This window comes from Odontomachus brunneus, unplaced genomic scaffold (assembly GCF_010583005.1).
Source record: "Odontomachus brunneus isolate Ranch 3 - 2012 unplaced genomic scaffold, Obru_v1 Obru_scaffold_038, whole genome shotgun sequence".
NCBI lineage: Eukaryota > Metazoa > Arthropoda > Insecta > Hymenoptera > Formicidae > Odontomachus > Odontomachus brunneus.
In genome coordinates this window covers 2,103,880-2,123,424 of record NW_022639488.1, presented here as the reverse complement: position 1 = coordinate 2,123,424, position 19,545 = coordinate 2,103,880, and the positions used below count along the sequence as shown (strand labels likewise).

General features: G+C 41.0%; 2 protein-coding genes across 3 annotated transcripts in view; one reads left to right on the top strand and one right to left on the bottom strand.

Annotated features, from left to right (window-relative positions):
• LOC116844005 overlaps positions 1-19,545 on the top strand; it is a 493,975-nt gene that overhangs the window by 336,232 nt on the left and 138,198 nt on the right. The gene's annotated exons all lie outside the window — the stretch shown is intronic.
• The window catches only part of LOC116844007, a 112,059-nt gene continuing 98,617 nt past the window's right edge, over positions 6,104-19,545 (bottom strand). Inside the window, exons 1-3 of one of the 2 annotated variants that reach the window (XM_032815045.1) lie at positions 15,454-15,483; positions 6,724-6,806; positions 6,104-6,647 (exon numbers count right to left, since the gene is read on the bottom strand). In XM_032815045.1, the coding sequence (XP_032670936.1) occupies positions 6,280-6,647; positions 6,724-6,806; positions 15,454-15,479 (477 nt within the window). In that variant the 5' untranslated portion in view covers positions 15,480-15,483 and the 3' untranslated portion in view covers positions 6,104-6,279. Of the gene's footprint in view, positions 6,648-6,723; positions 6,807-15,453; positions 15,484-19,545 lie in introns of those variants that run through there. The other variant, XR_004377972.1, reaches the window with a different exon arrangement.

Sequence of the window (19,545 nt, the reverse complement as noted above, 5' to 3'; positions counted from 1 at the left end):
AGAGAGAGAGAGAGAGAGAGAGAGAGAGAGAGAGAGAGAGAGAGAGAGAACGAGAGGGCGAGAGACAGGGACAGAGGGAGAACGAGAAAAGCGCGTGCTATTACGCTCGGGGCGTCTTTCAGTGAGAAACACACGCCGATCTATCTTTCGGCATCTCTTCTCTCTCGCGAGCCGAACGTCGTTTCCGCGTCGGCGACTCTTCGCCGGCCTGGGAAAAAGTCCGGCGGAAAATTTCCGCGATTTTATCGACGCGCGCCACACGTCGATACACCGTCTTTCATCGGTATCCGAGTGCGAAGCTTAATGCACGCAGCCGATCGGCCATCTCATGCCGCGTGGCTTTCTGTGGGATCGCGATATCGCGATGTATCTTCTGCCATTTTGAACTAATGAAAAATGATCTGAAGAATGGCCTGACTGTCTTCTAAGACAGGTATGCTCACCCAGCGAAGGAACCCCTTTCCCCATTCTCAAATTATGATGCTCTCTTCTACCTTTACACCGCTTTCTAGAGTTCCTCTAGTCAGAATGAAAATAAAGCATGATTGCTGATTGGCCCATATTCTCTCGGCCATCTTTAGAGATGATGTAAAATTGAAATAACGAAATACATTGCAGTTTATTACTTACTTACTTGCTTTTTACAAAAGGCAGATACTGTCCTAACTCTGACTTGAGGAACTCTACCGCCATCTACCTACGTCTGCCTCGTTCCACTCCTTCCCATTTCACTCCGTGAGAGGATAGAGAGGGGGAAGGAATCAGGGTTGGGCACGTATTATACACTGTATTATACAGTATAATAATATTTATACATTATACTTTTATTATTTAGTATTTATACATTACTATAATAGTTTTATACATATACTTCCTGTGACGCCATCTTTATATCATATGTGTAGTTAATTTTAACTACGTTCCAGTATTCACAGCCAGTATTGAAAATCTATAGTTTATGTCACGTATAGATTTTCAGTATTTGCAGTAAATATCAGAATGCAGACTATAGAGGATTTGCTAGCGTCATTACTATTATTCTAAGTTCCATATTTTGAACTCTCTTTTATCGCTAAAAGCTCTTTTATCGAAAAATTCACCTAAAGCAACATCAATTTTTTCTGTGTTTGATTGGAACGATCTTTCGAGTTTCGGTTTGCAGTTAGTCAAATTTGTTGATGATTTAGATAGCGTTGACCATTTTTTCTTAAAGGAAGAATTTACTTTAAATTCTGACGATAATTTGTATGTAGAACGCTGTAAACGTAATGAATTCATTAATAATAAATAAAATATATAATATATATTTTTTTATACAAAATAATATACAGAAAGAAGAAATATACTATTAGCAGATATTCTCTTAAAAATCCTTTTTAATGATTAATAATGAATATTTACAACGTTTTTATCCATTATCACCTTTTCTATATTTTTTATATTAGATAGAGATAATACTCCAATTATTTATTTCTAACAAAACATTATAAAAAAATCTTGTCAAACAATTTTGTTGTTTTAAGTAAGGTTAGATTTTAAAAAGGAGGTCTGTTCTTTTAGCTGAATTGCTTGAATTGGTGCAATAAATGCAATAAGTTAGGGCGCATTTGCTTTGGCAGAAAGCAGAAAGATAGAAAGCCAATAGAAGAGATAGAACTCGCGCTCGTAGAAAAACAGAAACTATCAGCTACGTAGATAATAATCAACAGTTTCTGTTTTTGTATCAATCCTAAGTATTACACATTTTATGCGTTTTTATACGTATTATACGTATTTTACCGTATAATGTAAAAAACCCTAGAAAATGCTCGAAAAACCCAATCCTGGGACTCCGTCGTGGCTTCGGAACTCCAGGTTGACCCATAGACATAATATATCTAGACCGAGCGTGGAGAAGTGGGGGTAAGAGGCACGTAGAAAAGGATGCATTACGTTTTGAGACTGTGCGTTCTCTCTCATCTCTGTAACACATAACCTTTCTTACGCATACGTTTATACACATGCGCGAATGAGAGAGAACGCAGGGTCTCAAAACGCAATGCATCCCTTTCTACGTGTTCTTACCCCCACTCCTCATATAATGGCAAACGCTCGGTCTAGATATATTATGTCTATGGGTTGACCATATCTGTTCTGGGAACTCTAGGGTCAATGTGCCAACTTTTTGCGGCGAAAGGAGCTCCGCAGTGGGACCAGCTGACCGACCGACCGAGCGTGATCCTTCCGTAACGATATTGTACGCGAGAAACGCGGCCGCGCGATACCGAAAACTCGCGCGGGCGATTTATCGCGCGCGTTCCCAGGATCGAGCGCAGAACCCTGGGCGCAACGAGCAGCAGCGCTACTTCTAATTTATCGCGGCCGCGTTATCACCTCGCGTGGCCACAATACGCATTGTTACGTGTCGATATCTTGCGTTGCCGGAAGAAAGGCGGGCAACGCGAAAGGCTTTGATTGCTCACTCGCTCGCTCGCTCGCTCGTTTGTTCGCTGGAGCGCGTGTTTCGCGTACACGCGAACTATTCTCGAGGCCGGTGGAATCCGCGCGCGCCCCGACGAAAGCCGATGGTGTCATAATGATCCTCTGAGCGGAACACGATCGCCATAAATCAGCGTGCAACGGTAACGCCGCCGCCACGGCGGCGGGATTCATTAGCATTTTTCCGCGCGGGCCCCGCGGTGGGAAAGTGCGGAACGACGTTGACATAGCGCCTAAGCTGGGCTATCGGTGGCAGATTACTCGCGGATAAGGCCGACGATGCAAATTTATACTCGCCCATACGAACCCGCCTGAACAAAACGACCGACCGACCGACCGACCGACCAACGACGTCTGGGAACCGCGCGTGAAACTGACCCCGGAATTTTCACATATGCGCGAACGCACACACACACGCACACATCCCGTTCCATCTCGCGGGTCGGTCCCCCGCACGTTCGCCGCGTTATCACGCTGTGCAATATCTTGATGAGGCATAAACGACGGCACTCTCTCACACCGTCGTGTAATCGCGCCGAGGATCGTTTAATCGATGAACAAATCGTGCGTGATAAATGCACAGATGGACGTTTGTTATGAATCTGGGACATACCGAGATTTGCGCATGAATGTGTATATACACACGCGATTCATAATTGTCAGATGCAACGGGGTCGTCGTAAAATTACGGGAGGGTATTCGCAAGTCAAAGTATCATGAGAAAGTCATGCAATCGTGTGACAATATTCTTATACATGTATCTGGATTATATCTAGATTTTTATAGGTATCTGGATTTGGATGTCGTGTAGATACTTGCTAAACTGAGTAGAGAAATCCTTTATCGTTTTGTAAACTGTTGCTGTAATTGAAAATGGAAGCGCGGTAATTTCCTCTTTCTAACAGTTTCTATTTCAAGTCGCTACGACGTCTACAAGTGGAGTTATTCACGTTTGTATCGGTTCGCGTTCACGATCGACTGACGTTAACACTTTAACGCGCTGTGAGGTAGGTCACGGCGCGACCAGAGCTGCCACATGTGGGACCGAGTACGCGTAACTATAGTGCGTGCAGCGCAGCGCACACAAGCGAAGAACTATGTACGTGTGGGCTGCCTGTCACGAACTATAGCGCTTGGCGCTTCGGCCAGGTTCGGGCGGTGGAAGAGTGCAGACGTACAAGCTGCCGTCTCTCTCCCGACCTATAGCTATAGCTAATACTGCAAGCGGCGAGAATCATGCCTAGGCCTTTTTATTATATCTCGACGCTCACGTGTTGCTTCTCACGTGTGCGTACTTTTACTATTTATTGTTATATTAAATGGAATGTTTTTTACACATAAAATACACTCGTCGTATATTAGTCGGATTTTCATTTATTCTCTTCCCTTCCCGCAGTCTTTTCACAAGTAGAAACGTGTAGCGTCTCCAAAAAATTGCACAATTTGATGTATCCTACGGGGTGGAATAAATTTTTCCGTAAATTTTACGATAACTATTGTTAAGTATAGACTTTCCTCCACAATTAAAAAAAAAGTGGATTTGTACGATTTTTTTTCACACAGTTGCGACATATCAAAGTTTTTTAAATTGCTTAATTGACGCATTCTACTGGAATAAATTCTTTTCACAAATCTTATGATAACCATTGTAAAATATGAACGTTTCTTTGCAAATAAGAAAATTAAGAAGTGTGCATGACTTTGTTCCGCGGCATATCAAATGTACCGATGATGAATTTTTAATCAGTTACCGTTAGCATTAACATTACCGATGCGTACCACGGGGAGGTTGCTGGTCGGGTTTTGCGCATTATGTGTGTGTGTGTGTGTGTGTGTGTGTGTGCACGTCACAATAATTGATTAAAAATGTATAGGTAACTTTGATACACCGTACAACATCGCAGAAGAAATGTATACCTCTTCTTTATTTTTCTATTTGTAAGGAAACGTTGATATTTTAGAATGATTATCGTCAGATTTGTGAAAATAATTCATTCCACTCAATAGAGTGCGTCAATGAAGTGATAACAAAAACGTATAGGTAACTTTGATGTTTTTTTCGCAGCTCCGCGAAAAAAACGCACAAATTCGCTTTTTGTCTTAATTGTAGGGAAAAAACTATACTTTACGATGGTTATCATAAAATTTACAAAAAAAATTTATTCTATCCCGTAGGATACGTCACATTGTGCAATTTTTTGGAAACGCAACACGTCTTTACTTGTGAGAAAACTGCGGAAAGGGGAGAGAATAATTTCAAAATATCTGACTAATATGCTCCTTAAAGTACAGACTTCACTTTTGAAATAAAAAAAAAAATTTCAAATATGATAATGTTTCGCGGTAATATGCTTATTAAAAATTGTGCGACATTTCGACATAAATTAACCTATGCGATAATTTTGTTGACGAGTGTATTTTTTATGTGTAAAAAAACATTCCATTTAATGTAACAATTAGTTAAATAGTAAAAGTACGCACACGTGAGAAGCAACACGCGAGCGTCGAGATATAATAAAAAGGCCTAGGCATGATTCTCGCCGCTTGCAGTATAGCTATAGGTCGGGAGAGAGAGGGCAGCTTGTACGTCTGCACTCTTCCACCGCCCGAGCCTGGCCGAAGCGCCAAGCGCTATAGTTCGTGACAGGCAGCCCACACGTACACAGTTCTTCGCTTGTGTGCGCTGCGCCGCACGCACTATAGTTACGCGTACTCGGCCCCACATGTGGCAGCTCTGGGCGCGACGCGTGAGTGAAAACAATGGCCGCATTCCGCGACGCTATTTTGGGAAGCGATATCGCGTGAACGTTATCCCTGCTTCGCGTCTTCTTATCCCCATTCCGCGACCAGACAAGTCGTTTACCGTAGCGACGGCCATGCGATCTCCTATCACACCGATCATTCACCTCAGATACAACATGAGAACATAGTACGCCAGCAGATGGCAGGCTCGGTCTGGCGCTAATAGAGTCACTATAAGCAGAGTTTGGCCAACAACTGCGGTTTCGTCAAAATCCTGCAGTATTGGAGACTATATAGCGCGTACATTCCCTTAATATAAAAATGTCTTAGAACTAATACTTACAGAAATATATATAAACTTAAGGGACGCATGTAAAAGTGCATCCCTATTCTAGGGATTCTATTAGAGCCTAGAGTCACTATAGGAAGAGTTTGGCCAACAACTGCGGTTCCGTCAAAATCCTGCGAGGGAAAGGGATATATGATCTGTCTCTCCTTTTCTATCTCTACTTCACCTAAATAGAAATAGAAAAGGAGAGACAGATCATAAGGTAAATGTCCCTATTTGTGACCATGTAAGATAATCTCATGAGTTAATAAGAAAGAAAAGTACTGTAGAGTGATTAAAATCAAAAAACGATTATACATATAATCGTTTTTTGATTATAACAGAATTCAAGATTAATCATTTTTGTATCGAAAAATATGTTTTACTCAGGTTTTAAATATAAATCTGATAAATATCAAAAGAGAAATTGCAAAGTATGTAAATGCACGTATTAGTGACCGCCTGATTGAAATTTGGCCCTATTAGTGACCGCCGTCTGTCCCGGTTAGTGACCGGTGCGCATCAGATCGAATGTACCATTTAGCAACCGGCAGATTAATTTTCTTGTTACTTAGAAACTGAAATTGGAGAAGAATGTAACATCAATAATAAAAAGAATTATTAAGCTATATTTTCATATAAATGTTTTATTTATAATATTCATAAATAAAGAACCAGAAATTATCTTTCATTTATAGTAATCTTAAATAGAATATCATAGAAATCATGTTTTATTTTTTATGAAACAAAATATTATGCATGTTATTTCCCACGTCTATTTCTCCTGCTTGATTTATTATTTTTTTTGGGTGGCTTTTTCGGCTTGTTGCAACGATTTTTGCTTTTTTTTTCTCCTCTATTGCTTGCTTTTTTTTCTCTACCGTTTCTTGACGTTTTCTTTTTCTGTTTTCGATCCCAATTAAACGTAGACTTTTCTCCGTTTCTTTCGCTCGGTGATATTCTTGCCAGGCCAACGAAGTGGCAACTGAAGGCACTTTGACTTTAAGAGCACGTTTTTTCACTGTTGAATCGTTTTTACGGGGCCAAAATATAGTCTTTTTGAAAACATCTGGGATATCAGAAGGAATGTCCAAGCTATCTGAGAGATAATAGAGATTAGACAAATCATATTCAATTTTTTAATGAAATATCACTTAACATGTATTTATATTTACCATTGTCATTGACGATAGTAGACATTGAAACTGGTTGCGTATCTAGGTTGCACATAGTGGCATTGATATTAACATCGGATGTTCTGAAAAAGTAATAAGTTAATATTGATTATGTACTAACCGTTATTACTGCATTTGTGATAACAAAAACTTCAAACACCAAAATTTATTATAATCACGGTACAAAATTATGAAAAAGGTAACTTGTAGCACGTTTCACTCGCAATTCATTTCGTCAACGCGAGTCATCTCACCATACAAATACGCCATTTTGAGCGTGGCTCAAATGGCCAGACTATCTTCTAGGGACTTTAACTTTAGGCGCTAACATCTGAGCCGAGATCTGACGTCGATGCTTTAAGGCTTTTATTCGCGAATGAATCAATGTAACGGCATGAAATAGAAAGCAATCTTTTTAGCACGCGTTCCTGCACGTGTCAATACTGCCTTTTTATTGCCCATTTGGAAGAGTTGAGTGTCGTGATCATTAAAGCACAGCGAATCACTCTCACACGAGCAACACGCAATCTGTTTCATTCGCAATCAAATTGTTCAAATTCCCTTTCATTTACCTCGTTTATAGTAACAGTGACGAGGTTAATATTGTCACTGTGGATTGAATTAAATTAATAATTGTTAATTGCAAAATGGTAGAGGACCTTTGTTCAATTTTGATTGAATGGGTTCTATATCGCACACGCGCTTTGTGTTAGACGTTCTGCACGGAGAGAATATTATAATTCTTTTCTCTTTTTCATATAAATTCTTTTTAATTTTACTATATGTTTTTAATAGTTTAGGAATATCAGTAAAATTAATTTTGCTAAGAAATATATTAAATTTCGTTAGAAACATATCGAGTGTTTTAATAGCACATTTCAGTTTCTAAAATATAAGTAGCACATGCGAAATGAAAGGACTGTAAATTACTGCAGAATTTCCAAGAATTTATTCCTCGGTTACAAAATCCTATAGTAATTTTTGCTGTAAAATTCCCCCCGTGTGTATACAGTTCTAACGTTAACGAAAAAATATAATATATATTTATATAATATATAATATATATAATATTTATAATATATATAATATATATAATATATATAATATATATAATATATATAATATTATAATATATAATATATAATTTATAATATATTTATATAATAAAGAATAATAAAATAAGAATAATAAAAGAATAATAATAATAATAAAAAGAGACAAAACTCTTTTTACCTATCCATTAATTATACAGGATGACTTTATGTGCTTTAGATGGAGGTAGAACTTATTAACCCTAGAACTCTAAACATTAAAAAGTTACGTAAAGTTTAAAAACGAATCAATTTAGCCGGTGCATTTTTATTTGCTCATAACTTTCGGAAAAATGATCGAAATTCGACACTTGTTTGTAATTGCGGTGCATGAAACATCGGGGAATATGATACGATTAATGTTTCTGCGATTCACACAATAATGTTGAATAAAAAATTAAATAAATTGAATAAAAAATTAAAATGGAGAAACAAAAAAATCATGTTTTCTCGTGAATAGTAACGTTTCAAAAACTATCGACATACAGTGTGTTTGACAATTGTTTCTTGAAATATTAAATGGATCTGCGTGAAATTGATACCAACGACATTGAAAAAGACGACGTCAAATACATTATTAAAATACTCATGTGTATAAATTAACGAAGTTTTGACGTCTATTTGCTGCGGCGTCTTTCCTCGCGCGCGCGCGATTTATAAGCGCGACCTATGCTCGCCCCTAATTAGCGGTTGTCGACACATTCGCTCTCCCAAGGTCGGCGATTTTCACCCGCGGTGTCGTTTCCTAGATCCGGCGAGACTTGCCTCGCGAGATTGGTAAAAAATCGGCCGTGCTCTCCGATCACGCCTCGGTTTCGCGAGGATTGAAGGTGAAATGGCGAAAGCGCGCGCGGCGGCACACACCGTTATAGCGCATTAAGTGCACTCATCGTGCATGTCCGCGAGTACATATCGACGATCGATCGCGCGCGATGTTTATTGCCCGATTGAAATTCACCGACAGAAATATGGTGGGCGGCTTTGCCGTCCGGCTAATCGACCGCGCGTTTCCGCTTTGATTGAACTTCCCGCGTTCCCATTTGTATTTGCATAGTCGTGATTGGTACTGCGAGACTGCCTGCTGATCCGCAGTGCTTTTTTCTTTCGCGCGGAACGTATTTCTTCGAGTATCTTGATCTTTTAGAATTTAATGTCTCGCACAGATTGCTTTTGATATGTAGTGCGGGTAGTTTTTAGATGTCAAACTGGACAAAGTAGAAACGTCAAGATATACTTGAGCGTTCTAGATGCAAGATTATCATGATTCCCGACTAGAAATTTATTCCATTATCCTAATCAGGTTGATCCTAATCTGGTTATCTGGCTCAGTATACGGTATTAGATGATTAGGGATAAGTATTGGGTGGTGTTATCCGATCCTAATTATTAATAAGGTCTCGATTATCAATAATCCTTATTCTTAATAAGATCCTGATGGCCACACTGCGTTACATGACTTATCAGAACCCGTTAACATCAGTTATTTGCACAAACCAAATAACTGATTAATCACTTGGGGTCAAGCTGGGTTATGGAAATCGTCCGCTCGCGGGGAGAATCATGGTGGGTGTATTTTTTTGCGCGCTAAACAGATTTCGTTCCGTTGTCAAACAATAGTGTCAAAACATGACAATCGCGTTTAATGGGGATGCAGAGACGGTAAGCCGGTGTAAACGATGCAATTCGCGATAGCGAGGATGCGTGTGTAACGGACCTGTACAACTTTCTTAATTCAAGATTGTCATAGTGTGAAGTAACAAGTCACGTTTCACCGCGGTGGCTTTTGCCAGTGGCCGTCTTGTAAGCTTGTATCTTATACGGGAGAAATGTATTAAGCGTCAGCCGGGACTCCCGCGGTTTGCGTTACGCGTAATAACTTGATTGGTCGGCGGTGAAAGGTCGAATCACCAAAAGTAATTCGCAAATGCATCGCCCGGCGAAATTGACCTCGAGTCGTCTTTCACCGTTAACTCGCATCACCGGTTTGTCCGGCCGATGAATCGGAGCTTTGATCGTTATATTAAGGCGGTAGGCGAGAAATTCACCAGCGCGCACTCAACTCGCGCGCGCGCGCGCACAAAAATGCACGCGTGGAGTGCATTCACGACCAGCTGCGAAATTTTTATTCACGCCGCGTTTGCAAGCAGCAAAACGCAATTAGCGCATGGACAATTGGTAATAATCAAGCGCGATCGAGGCGAAAAGGCAGATGTGGCTTTCTATTCAAATAAATTAGATTTACGATGTCGGTTGCGCGAAAATCGGGCCAGCGGGAAGGAAAGGAACGTCCGAGCGCATCACACACCGTCATGTTGGATGGTATATCGGTATCGGACACCCTGCGAGCTGCTGATTGATCGCTTCATCTTGCAACAAAACCCCCGCTGCGAATAGAGTTTGCCAAAGCTTAGAGAGACTTCTTCTTCGACTCTGTGCCGATTAAAGAATGTACATTGAAAGATCATAAAAAGGCACGGCGCAAATGAACAGCCGTACGGTCCGAGCTGATTGAAGGTTGCAACTCTTTCCCTCGATGAGTTTCATAACGCATCCCGTGTCCAATAGGAGAATTAATTTTTTCTCCGTAATTCTCAGGAGATCAATTTTCTCATTGGATACGGAATGTGTTGCAAAATCGCTCATCGAGGAAAAGTGTTGCAACCTTTCATCGACCGACTGTACACAATCGTTCACGTAGGCCAAGACGAATCGGATCAAAATAAACTTTGAGACAGTTGTCGTTAGGTTTTTGCTTCAAACGCACTGTTTTATCGTACCATTTACCTCCTCTGAATTCTCTTTTGTCGTTAAAAGCACTTCCAAAAGTGACTTGTAGCCAAACAGAAAAGCCACTTTTAGAGGCGCTTTTAGCGGTAAAAGGGAGTTCAGAATATGAGACATCGAAGTGTGACACCCCTTTTTATTCCGCGGAACAGCGGCAACTGGAGAAGCACGAACGTTTCGTGCGATCAGCCGGCCTCACATAGATCGATGAGTCCGGTAGTGCGTATCGGTGTCCGCCGCAGCCAGGCACGCCGCGACTAATAATTAATAGACGATCGCCGCTTGCGCGCGAACGAGCGCGGCGAGCTAAGGAACATCCCGGTGGCTGGCAAGCCGTCGTGTATGTATCGTGTATCACGTGGGACGGAGAGTCACGAGCGGCAGATCGCAGGACGATAGGATCGCGGGGGATCTCTCGTTGATCCAGTTGTGCACCTGACCGCATTTCCGCATGAGTTATGGACGCGCATCAATCCTTTCACCCCTCCCTGCCCCTCCCGCTCGCTCGCTCACGGAGCCGGCGTGATCGTCGGTCTCCTCCTGCCTGCCTGTCTGGCTGACTGGCTGGCTGGCTGGCTGGCTTGGCTGGCTTGGCCTGCCTGCCCTCCCGCCGCCGACACGAGCCACCCTCGTTTCTGGCCAGATGGTAACGGTAACGGCTTCGGCGAAACGTCCCTCATCGCTATCGCTCGCTTCGCTTTTCCCCTCCGGGACGAAGATCCGCAGCTGCAGTTTACCGACCCACTTCCGAGATCGTATCTGCCATCCGAGTCTCTGTGTTTTTCTTTTCTCCGCCGCCGCCATCGCACCTTCTCTCCCTTGTCCATCCCCAATCGCATTCCTCTTATTTTTTCTTGATGTCGTCCCCCCTGGACCACCGGCTAGGATTTCCCGCCCTCCAGTGCTCGGTGTCCGGAAACCCTCTCTTCACCTCGACGTCGTCGGAGTAGTTTAGATCCTCGGGGTCTCGATTTGCATAATTTAGGCGCGGGAGTCTCGACGCGAGACCCAGTCGGGGCCTGCGCGATAGATGGCGAACAGGAAACGAGATCGTGTTCTGCTGCCCGCCGGATTCGCTCGGTTACTTTGTTCTGCATTGTCGTCCCTTATTTCGATGTGATTAACGACGCTCGGCGAGATATCTTAATGGGGTTCTTTTACGAGTGAACACGTCGATTGATTGATGAAACCGGGGTGCTGCGCCCGGTGAGTTTTGCGTTGACGTTACCTTGCACGACGAGCTAAAAATAGCCGGACTATCCTTTCGTTTCGTTTGAACTCCTCATGCAAATCGATTCCGCTGAAATATGACCGACATCAATCTCCCCCTCGGATCGGTCGAGTCGGGCTCGATCTGCAATATTCGACGGGGAAAATGAGACTCTCGGAAGGCGGCGAGACATTTTTATTGTTGTTCCGTTCGCGCGGAAAGAAGAAGATCGCGTTCCACCGGCCCCTTTCGTACATTCTCTTCGAATTATCCGCAATGGTGCAACGTGCAGTCACGTTTGCACGTATGCATCTTGCTTGATCGAACGTAAAGCTTCATATCTTCCTGTTATGGCGTGTATAATCGTGGCACGCTTCGTTCTCTCTAACGCTCTGGTCGGGAAAAGCCGCACGATTTTTGCGCTGCGTCGGAGCCTTGCGCCCGCGATCGGCGCGATTAGTGTCGTAAAAGCGTCGTGTAAAAGCGTTTAAACATCGGTGCGCTCGTTAGAGCGCTATTAGCGGCATTAGAGCATTATTAAGAATATAGGTCTCCTTGTTTTTAGTGTCAGTTCGCACGATCTGCCGTCCGCGGACGAACGCTCCACTTACGTCGCGCTCGGCTCCACGACTTTCTACGAGTTCGTCGTCCCTTCAAGGTTCCGAAATTCGATCGTGCGAGAATCAATCATTGCGAACGATCGCAAAGAGGTCATTAGATCCCAAAGAGGTCAACAGATTGTGATTTGGCTTCTTTTCTAAGCTTTTTTTCTAGGACTTCGATTTGGATCTTTTTCTGGGCTTTCTTCTCCTGTTAAATATGTGTGCAAATTTTTCTGAGATATAATTATCTTTTTCGCGAAAGATGCTTTCTATTGACGTCATGAAAAATGACAGAATTTATTTATTAACGAAAATATATTTTTGTTAGTATGTGATCCTGAACGTTTTGTATTCACTGCGGTTTCATATATTGAGAAAAACTGTTTGATATTTGTAATTATATATGTAGTCCTATAGAGAAATAATTATTAAAAATTATAGTCAAGAAGACTTTTTTTATTAAATTCTATATAATTCTATGATGTTCATGATAATAATCTTACATGCATATTACTGCTACACTAAAGAACTACACTAGAGAAATTATCCGATAAAAAAATTAACAAACGGACGTTTCTGATAAAAATACCGATGCATTTTTATATCCGATCAGGATATCCGATTTAATCGAATACCTCCGATCATAATGACATTTTATCAGATAAACCGATGAAAAAATTATGAACCGATATTTTTCATTGGATATTTCCTGATCGGATATAAGAATTCATTGGTATTTTGATCGGAAATATCAGTTTCTAATTTTTTATCGAATAATTTCTCTCAGTGTACTATTTTACTACAAGAAAGATGGTTGGAGTAAAAAATAATTATAATTTTGGTTAAATCAACCATTTTTTTAATGTACGCCCTAATTCATTAGCCTTATTAAAGATTATTATTTTCTTTTATTCTCTCCTTTACATTTTGAAGGTGTTACCGATGTCTTAAAGTATAGATCTGCGATTGTCGCAAGTAGTACGTTTCGTGTTCGAACACAGACATTTATCGAGGAATTTGCATAAACGAGCGATGCAACGAGTATCTCGGATGAGGATTAAATTCACGTGAATGGCACCTTGTGTCTTGTTCTTAATCTTGATAGCTATAAAGGCAATGACGCGTTTTCTTAATTTATCTTCTTACGTGGGCCGCGTAAAGATGTGATGATCATCCGACGTTCTTCCGGGAATCGAGTGTTTAGCTAGAAATACGGCATTCTTAAGTTAACCTGTCCCAAGTACCAATAGCTCTCTCTCTCTTTCTTCGACCGCGCACCCTGTCCATCGCGTCGTGATCGTCGTTACCGAAGGTGTCACGGTCGACGACGTACAAACGCTATCTCCCATATTTATCTAAACTTTATGGCTCGTGACTAAGCGTCAGGATGGAGCCGCGGCATTCTATAGGTTCGATCGAATCCGCCGCGGTGGAAAAAGGTGGGATCTCAAAGCCGCGGCGGTTCTGCCACAGGGGACCGTAATGTAATTCACCTTCATGCGCCTGGAGATATTTCCGGGTGTGACCGTGGCTACACCGCAGGCATTTTCTCCCGATTCGATGAGGAAAACGAAATTTACGTCGCGCGACAGGCGGGAATGAGCAGCGATGACGACAACAACGTCGCGTCGCGTCGCGTTGTGTGACGTGCGCATCGCTGGAAATGTCATTCAGGCGAACCCCAGACGCGAAATTATCGCCGTTGCACTGTCAGAGGTGCATGCGGGATGCGCCGGGATTCCCCTCGACGTCAATTGCGAGCCGACAGTCGGTCGTGACGTGACCTCCGTTCGACAACCTTCGCCCACCCAGGACGCGACCGTGGTTTTAGACGGCTCCGTCGCAGCAGACGGGTTGCCGTGATACCACCGAATGGTAGATGCCGTTTATACCTGGTCTGGGCTGACAATGGTGCTAATGCGCGAGAAATTCTCGCGAGTGTGAACGGCAGCGTAATTGGTAGCCGCCGGTTTGCTTCTTGTGAATTCGTGCATGAGCAAAATGCCATCTTTCATCGTCATGCGAATAAGGACAGCGTGTTAAAGAGGTTTCAGAGTTTCACTACATAAAAGATAAACTTATCATATGTATAAATTAATAATTGAACAAACAATAATCGAAATTTCAATAATCTTCACTGTATCGTTTCCGCGATATTTAATTGCAAGTTTGTGCATTGTTTGTGCAAGCATATGCAGGACCTCTATAATACAACAAGTTTCCTCTTTGGTATATTTGTATACAAAATAGAAGTTTAAAAAACTGACATAATGATAAAATGACCATTTGAGCATGTTTTATTGAAATATCACATAAATTAACCGTTAAATTGAAGATAAATTTGGATTTTCCGTTGAGAATATTGAAATGGAGAATATATTAGCGGAAATATGGAAACATCACATACATATTGATATCAGTTCTCATAATAAATAATCTCATAATATCGCACACATATATACATTTCTACATTTATTTCTATATTTATTATTCATTTTAATATAACATCTATGCACTTCCAAAATTTAAGTGGGATTTATTACTTATCAAATACAACATGGAAACATTTCATGTTCTTATTTTTTATAATTGGCGCTGGCATCAAATGAAAGTTTTCCAAAATATTTAGTAATTTTCAAAATAAAAATACTATTACACATATATTACAATATTTTATCTCACTAATATTGTTGCAAAATTATCACTTCAATCATTTTAAACGATTTTATTTATAAAATCATCTTGGTTGATTGAAAAGTAGCAGATTAAGTAGGGTCACCTTAATGAACGCTATAATGTATTGAATATAGTCAATCGTGTTCGTTGAAACTCTCCGTTTATTCGTCCGCGTTTTGAAACGCCAATTTGGGAGGTATATTGGAATTTCAAGCGACGGTGGAATGAGAAATCATCGTAAAACCATAAATTTGTCAATCCGAGCAGGGAAAGTAGAGAAATTAGCGGCAATTTGATAAGTGTAATCAAATTACCAAACGCCGCAATATTCGGCTGATAATTAAAATCACGCGGTAATTAAAATCACCTTTCATACATTCCATCGCGTGTCATCGACTTCCGGCCGGCCCCGTGAGGGCGCACCGTGTCCCCCTTTCCAATGCCATTACGGGAGGAAACACATCCATCGGCCCAGCAACGGGATCTCGGCTCTGCGAGCGCGACAAAATCTATCGCGGCGCCCTTTCATTAGCTCTCTCGATGTATGGAACGTGCAATTTAGGCGAAGCGCGCTAACTGCCAAGCGTGATCGCTAACGGCGATCGTTGTCGACACGGTCACTACGGGACCACTCTTATCGATCTCGTTCTTGCCGGTGAATCGCGTCGCGGAGAGACGAGGAGCGCGAGAGAGGGACCCGGCGAGTGAGCAGCGCACGCGCACACGCTCTAACACCTATATTTATCATACGTCAGCGGCCGCGCGCGTGCGCGCTTACATCGCACGCTGATGAACCCGACGCCGAGAGGCGAGGCGAGCGTGGGCGTCGCGCGATCGTGGCTGTCGCGCGACGTTAACTCGGCGAAATCGAAGTGATTTACTTATCAACGACCATCGTCGCTTCCGGGCCACGACTGCCGATCTAACTGTTCTGCGCCGTTGCACCTAAGGATGTGCGATCTTGCGATACATCGCGCAAGCATTGCGGTTTTCTTTCCCTGAATCGCAATGCGATACGCAATTGGACCTTTATCGCAAAATCGCGCCTGCAATTCAAAATCACTCGTCATTTCAGTTAACTCGGGAGTAGGCGCGTATCGGTCATTTCCCCGTACTTTTTCGTTTTCTATTTATATCATCTAATCTATTGACATTATCGTATTTTCGCTTTTACGTAAATTTTCTTTGTTTTCTGGTATAGCATAGAGAATTAGACGACGTAGACGCGTTTATTTCTATGTGAAATTTGACACGTTTTTAGCAGTCGGTCTAAAAGACTATAGCGCGCCTATTAACGTTAGTCTCTTATCTCTGCCGCGTCAGCGTCGATATGCCGCCGAACGTCTATTGTCTTTTCGACATCGTAGTTGGACGGACGGTTCTCTCTTTTTTTGTTGAATCAATAAAATTTTCAACAGCACGCTTAATTGGAGTATATATTCTTGATTCAATAGCGATATTATTAAAATTAATACTTGAATTATTGAAACAATATATAATGTGATAATTTTAATATTACCATTAAATCAAAAAGATTTATTCTCTATTTCTAAATTTATCAAATAAATTTTTAAATTTATTAAATCAATGTTTAAGTTAATCAAAGTAAAACGAGAGAAGCAAGAAATTCTTATTTTATTTTATTAAACTAAAAGAATGTCATTTTTTACTGATGCAGTTAAAATAAAAATATTATGATTTTATTTTTAATATATTCACATACGTATAATAAGTTTAATATGTTTCCTAAACATATTAGATATAGAAATGGTAAAGAGAAAAAAAGATAAAGAAAAGAAGAAATAGTGACATAATAAAATTATTTCCTTCAATTATTATTTTTTTAATAATTTGATTGGTAATTTATTAATTATTACTTAATTATTATACATGTATGTGCTTAAATATATTTCGGTCGAAATGACCGATACGCGCCCACTAACGTTGGTCCTGTTAACGCGCCCACTCTCAGGTTAAGTATCTGTGCAAATATCGCGTGATGATCTATAATATTTTAAACTATCTAATCCAAACTTATACATTTAGAGACATAATGCACGGAGAAAAATAATTTTGCTCTTTTAGCAAAATCGTCGTTGCTACTGCATATTCGTAGTGACATCAAAAAAATTTAGTTGACGTAATTAATTTTACAAATTATTCGTTATCAGAGCAGAAATAATTTCGTTGTCAGGATAGAAAAAATTTGTTGAGTGTATTTGTTCTAAGAATCACATTAATTTACTATTGATGCAAAATAATGTATCCTTAGCAAATTTATTTGCTATCGGAGCAAAACTACAACTGCTTATATAAATCCATCATGGTTTTTATAGCAAAATAATTTGTAGATTCAGTAAATTATATCCAGCAAATAGAGATTAGTACTTTTAGCTGTCTTTTTGCTGTCCATAATAACGAAAAGATTTTGCTAGACTTAGTTAGCTTTTACTAGATGTTATTAGCAGAAAATTTACTGAGCCAGCAAATTATTTTTCTCCGTGTGGTATTATGTTATTATAACAGATTTAAAATGCTAAATTGCATTATTTCTTTTTATATATGATTTTTATATATATTTTATTTTATAATCTTTCTTTTTTTTACTCAGATTAAGATTATAAAGCCATGTTATTACACGTTTATAATTTTGTCATTACAAAATAAAGTATACGATTAACAAGATTGTGGCAGCCATTAGCACATAGAAGATGGCTTTCTCTATCATGTTTATACAGTCAGATAAAACAATTAATTGTCTGAGAAGTTGTAACTTCGAAATCTTGAAATATGGGACATCTAGCCCCGATCACCTCTAATAAAAAAGATTTTTTTAATCGATCAATGCTCAACAGCCTTATAAGTGGCTACCGACAAGAGTCACTCGCGAAAGATCTGATATGAATTTTGGGTCATACGATAACAAAGTAGAGTCGAGAATACCGGTGAAGATCGCCACTGCGAGTGTTCCATCGCTGCGAAGTCCGGAAACACGATCTTCCCGAGTTCGAAGGTTACTTCTACCGTGACTCCGTAATGGACGCGCAACGACAGGAAGTCAGGACGGCGATTTGATGTTATCTCGCTCGCCATCGCCCAAACAAGTTACTTCGCGGTAACATCGGCGCCGTGTGATTTGCGCCGTTGAGTTTTACGTGGAACGGCGACGCGAAGTGCATCACTCGAAACTCTGGGTCGCACAGTTGCACGTGCAATTTGAGAAGGTTGTCACGAAGCATTCGCATTGGCGTCCCCGTGGCGTGGCCGCCTCCCTCGCGGAGTTTCGCCGGTCGATTGCGCCGCGACGGCGAAATCGGGAGAACGGACGAGGACGACAACGAGAACGACGGCGACGGCGGCCGCGCACAGCCGCGGAAGTGCTGGAGTGAACGGCGCAGAGGTAGAAATTTACGCGCTCCGCTACGGCCGTTGCCTGTCGCACTGATGACAATTTAGGGATAGATCGCGGGACGCTGTGCGACGCTTGCACACAAGGCTCGGCATTGTGCGCTCGCTTAGACACTGCACCACTGTACACCGCGTGCAGAGGCATGGTCGCTGTAGATGCGAGGGGGCGACGAGAGTGCGAGGGGTGTGAGAGTGCCACGGGAGCCGCGTGAGAAACGCCGTGTGCTTGACGCCAACCACCCACGTGTCATAAGTGAGTGCCGTTCGTGATACGCGATACAACTGGGTTATGTTTAGTCGGCTGGGATCGCGCTTACGCTTATGTTTTCAGCCACTGCTCGCGATCCCGTACCGCAAACGCGGCTATCGCTCTGGTACACGATCGCATTTTATTATGGTGAAAATTTCAGTCGAGATAATGACGACTTTACGGCACGCACAGACGTCAGATAGATACGACAGATGTAAGATATAATATCTCTTTGGTCATTTAGACTCTCGTGTTAATAGTAATTACTTGTTCCACGTGAGATACTCAAGATCTGAATTTAGATTTGAAATCTCTTATTCGAGCCATTTAATATACGCATTTAATATACATTTTATTTGTATTCAGTCGCGGTTTGACTAAGAAGTTTATTCTCAATTCTAAATTCAAATTTAAACATTTCTCTGTACTCTGATTCTATAACTTTTAACGACAGTTGTCGTTGTTATTGCGACATCGTCGTTATAAGATTAGAAAATCGGCTTACTGAGGCAAGTAACGATTATTAATACGAACCTTGATAACTTAACTAACTTAATTTGTGTAAATTAAATTGTTAAATTAATTAATTCGTGCGTTTAAGAGGGTGCCATATTTGAAAACTTTACCAATAAAATATTAACTTGTTTCTGCAAAGTTTACGTTGTATTAGTTACACAGAATTATAAATTACAAATGCTTTACACAATGAAAATGCGCGTGAAAATAAATTACACTGAGAGAAATTATTCGATAAGAAATTAACAAACGGATATTTCCGATCAAAATATCGATGAGCTTTTG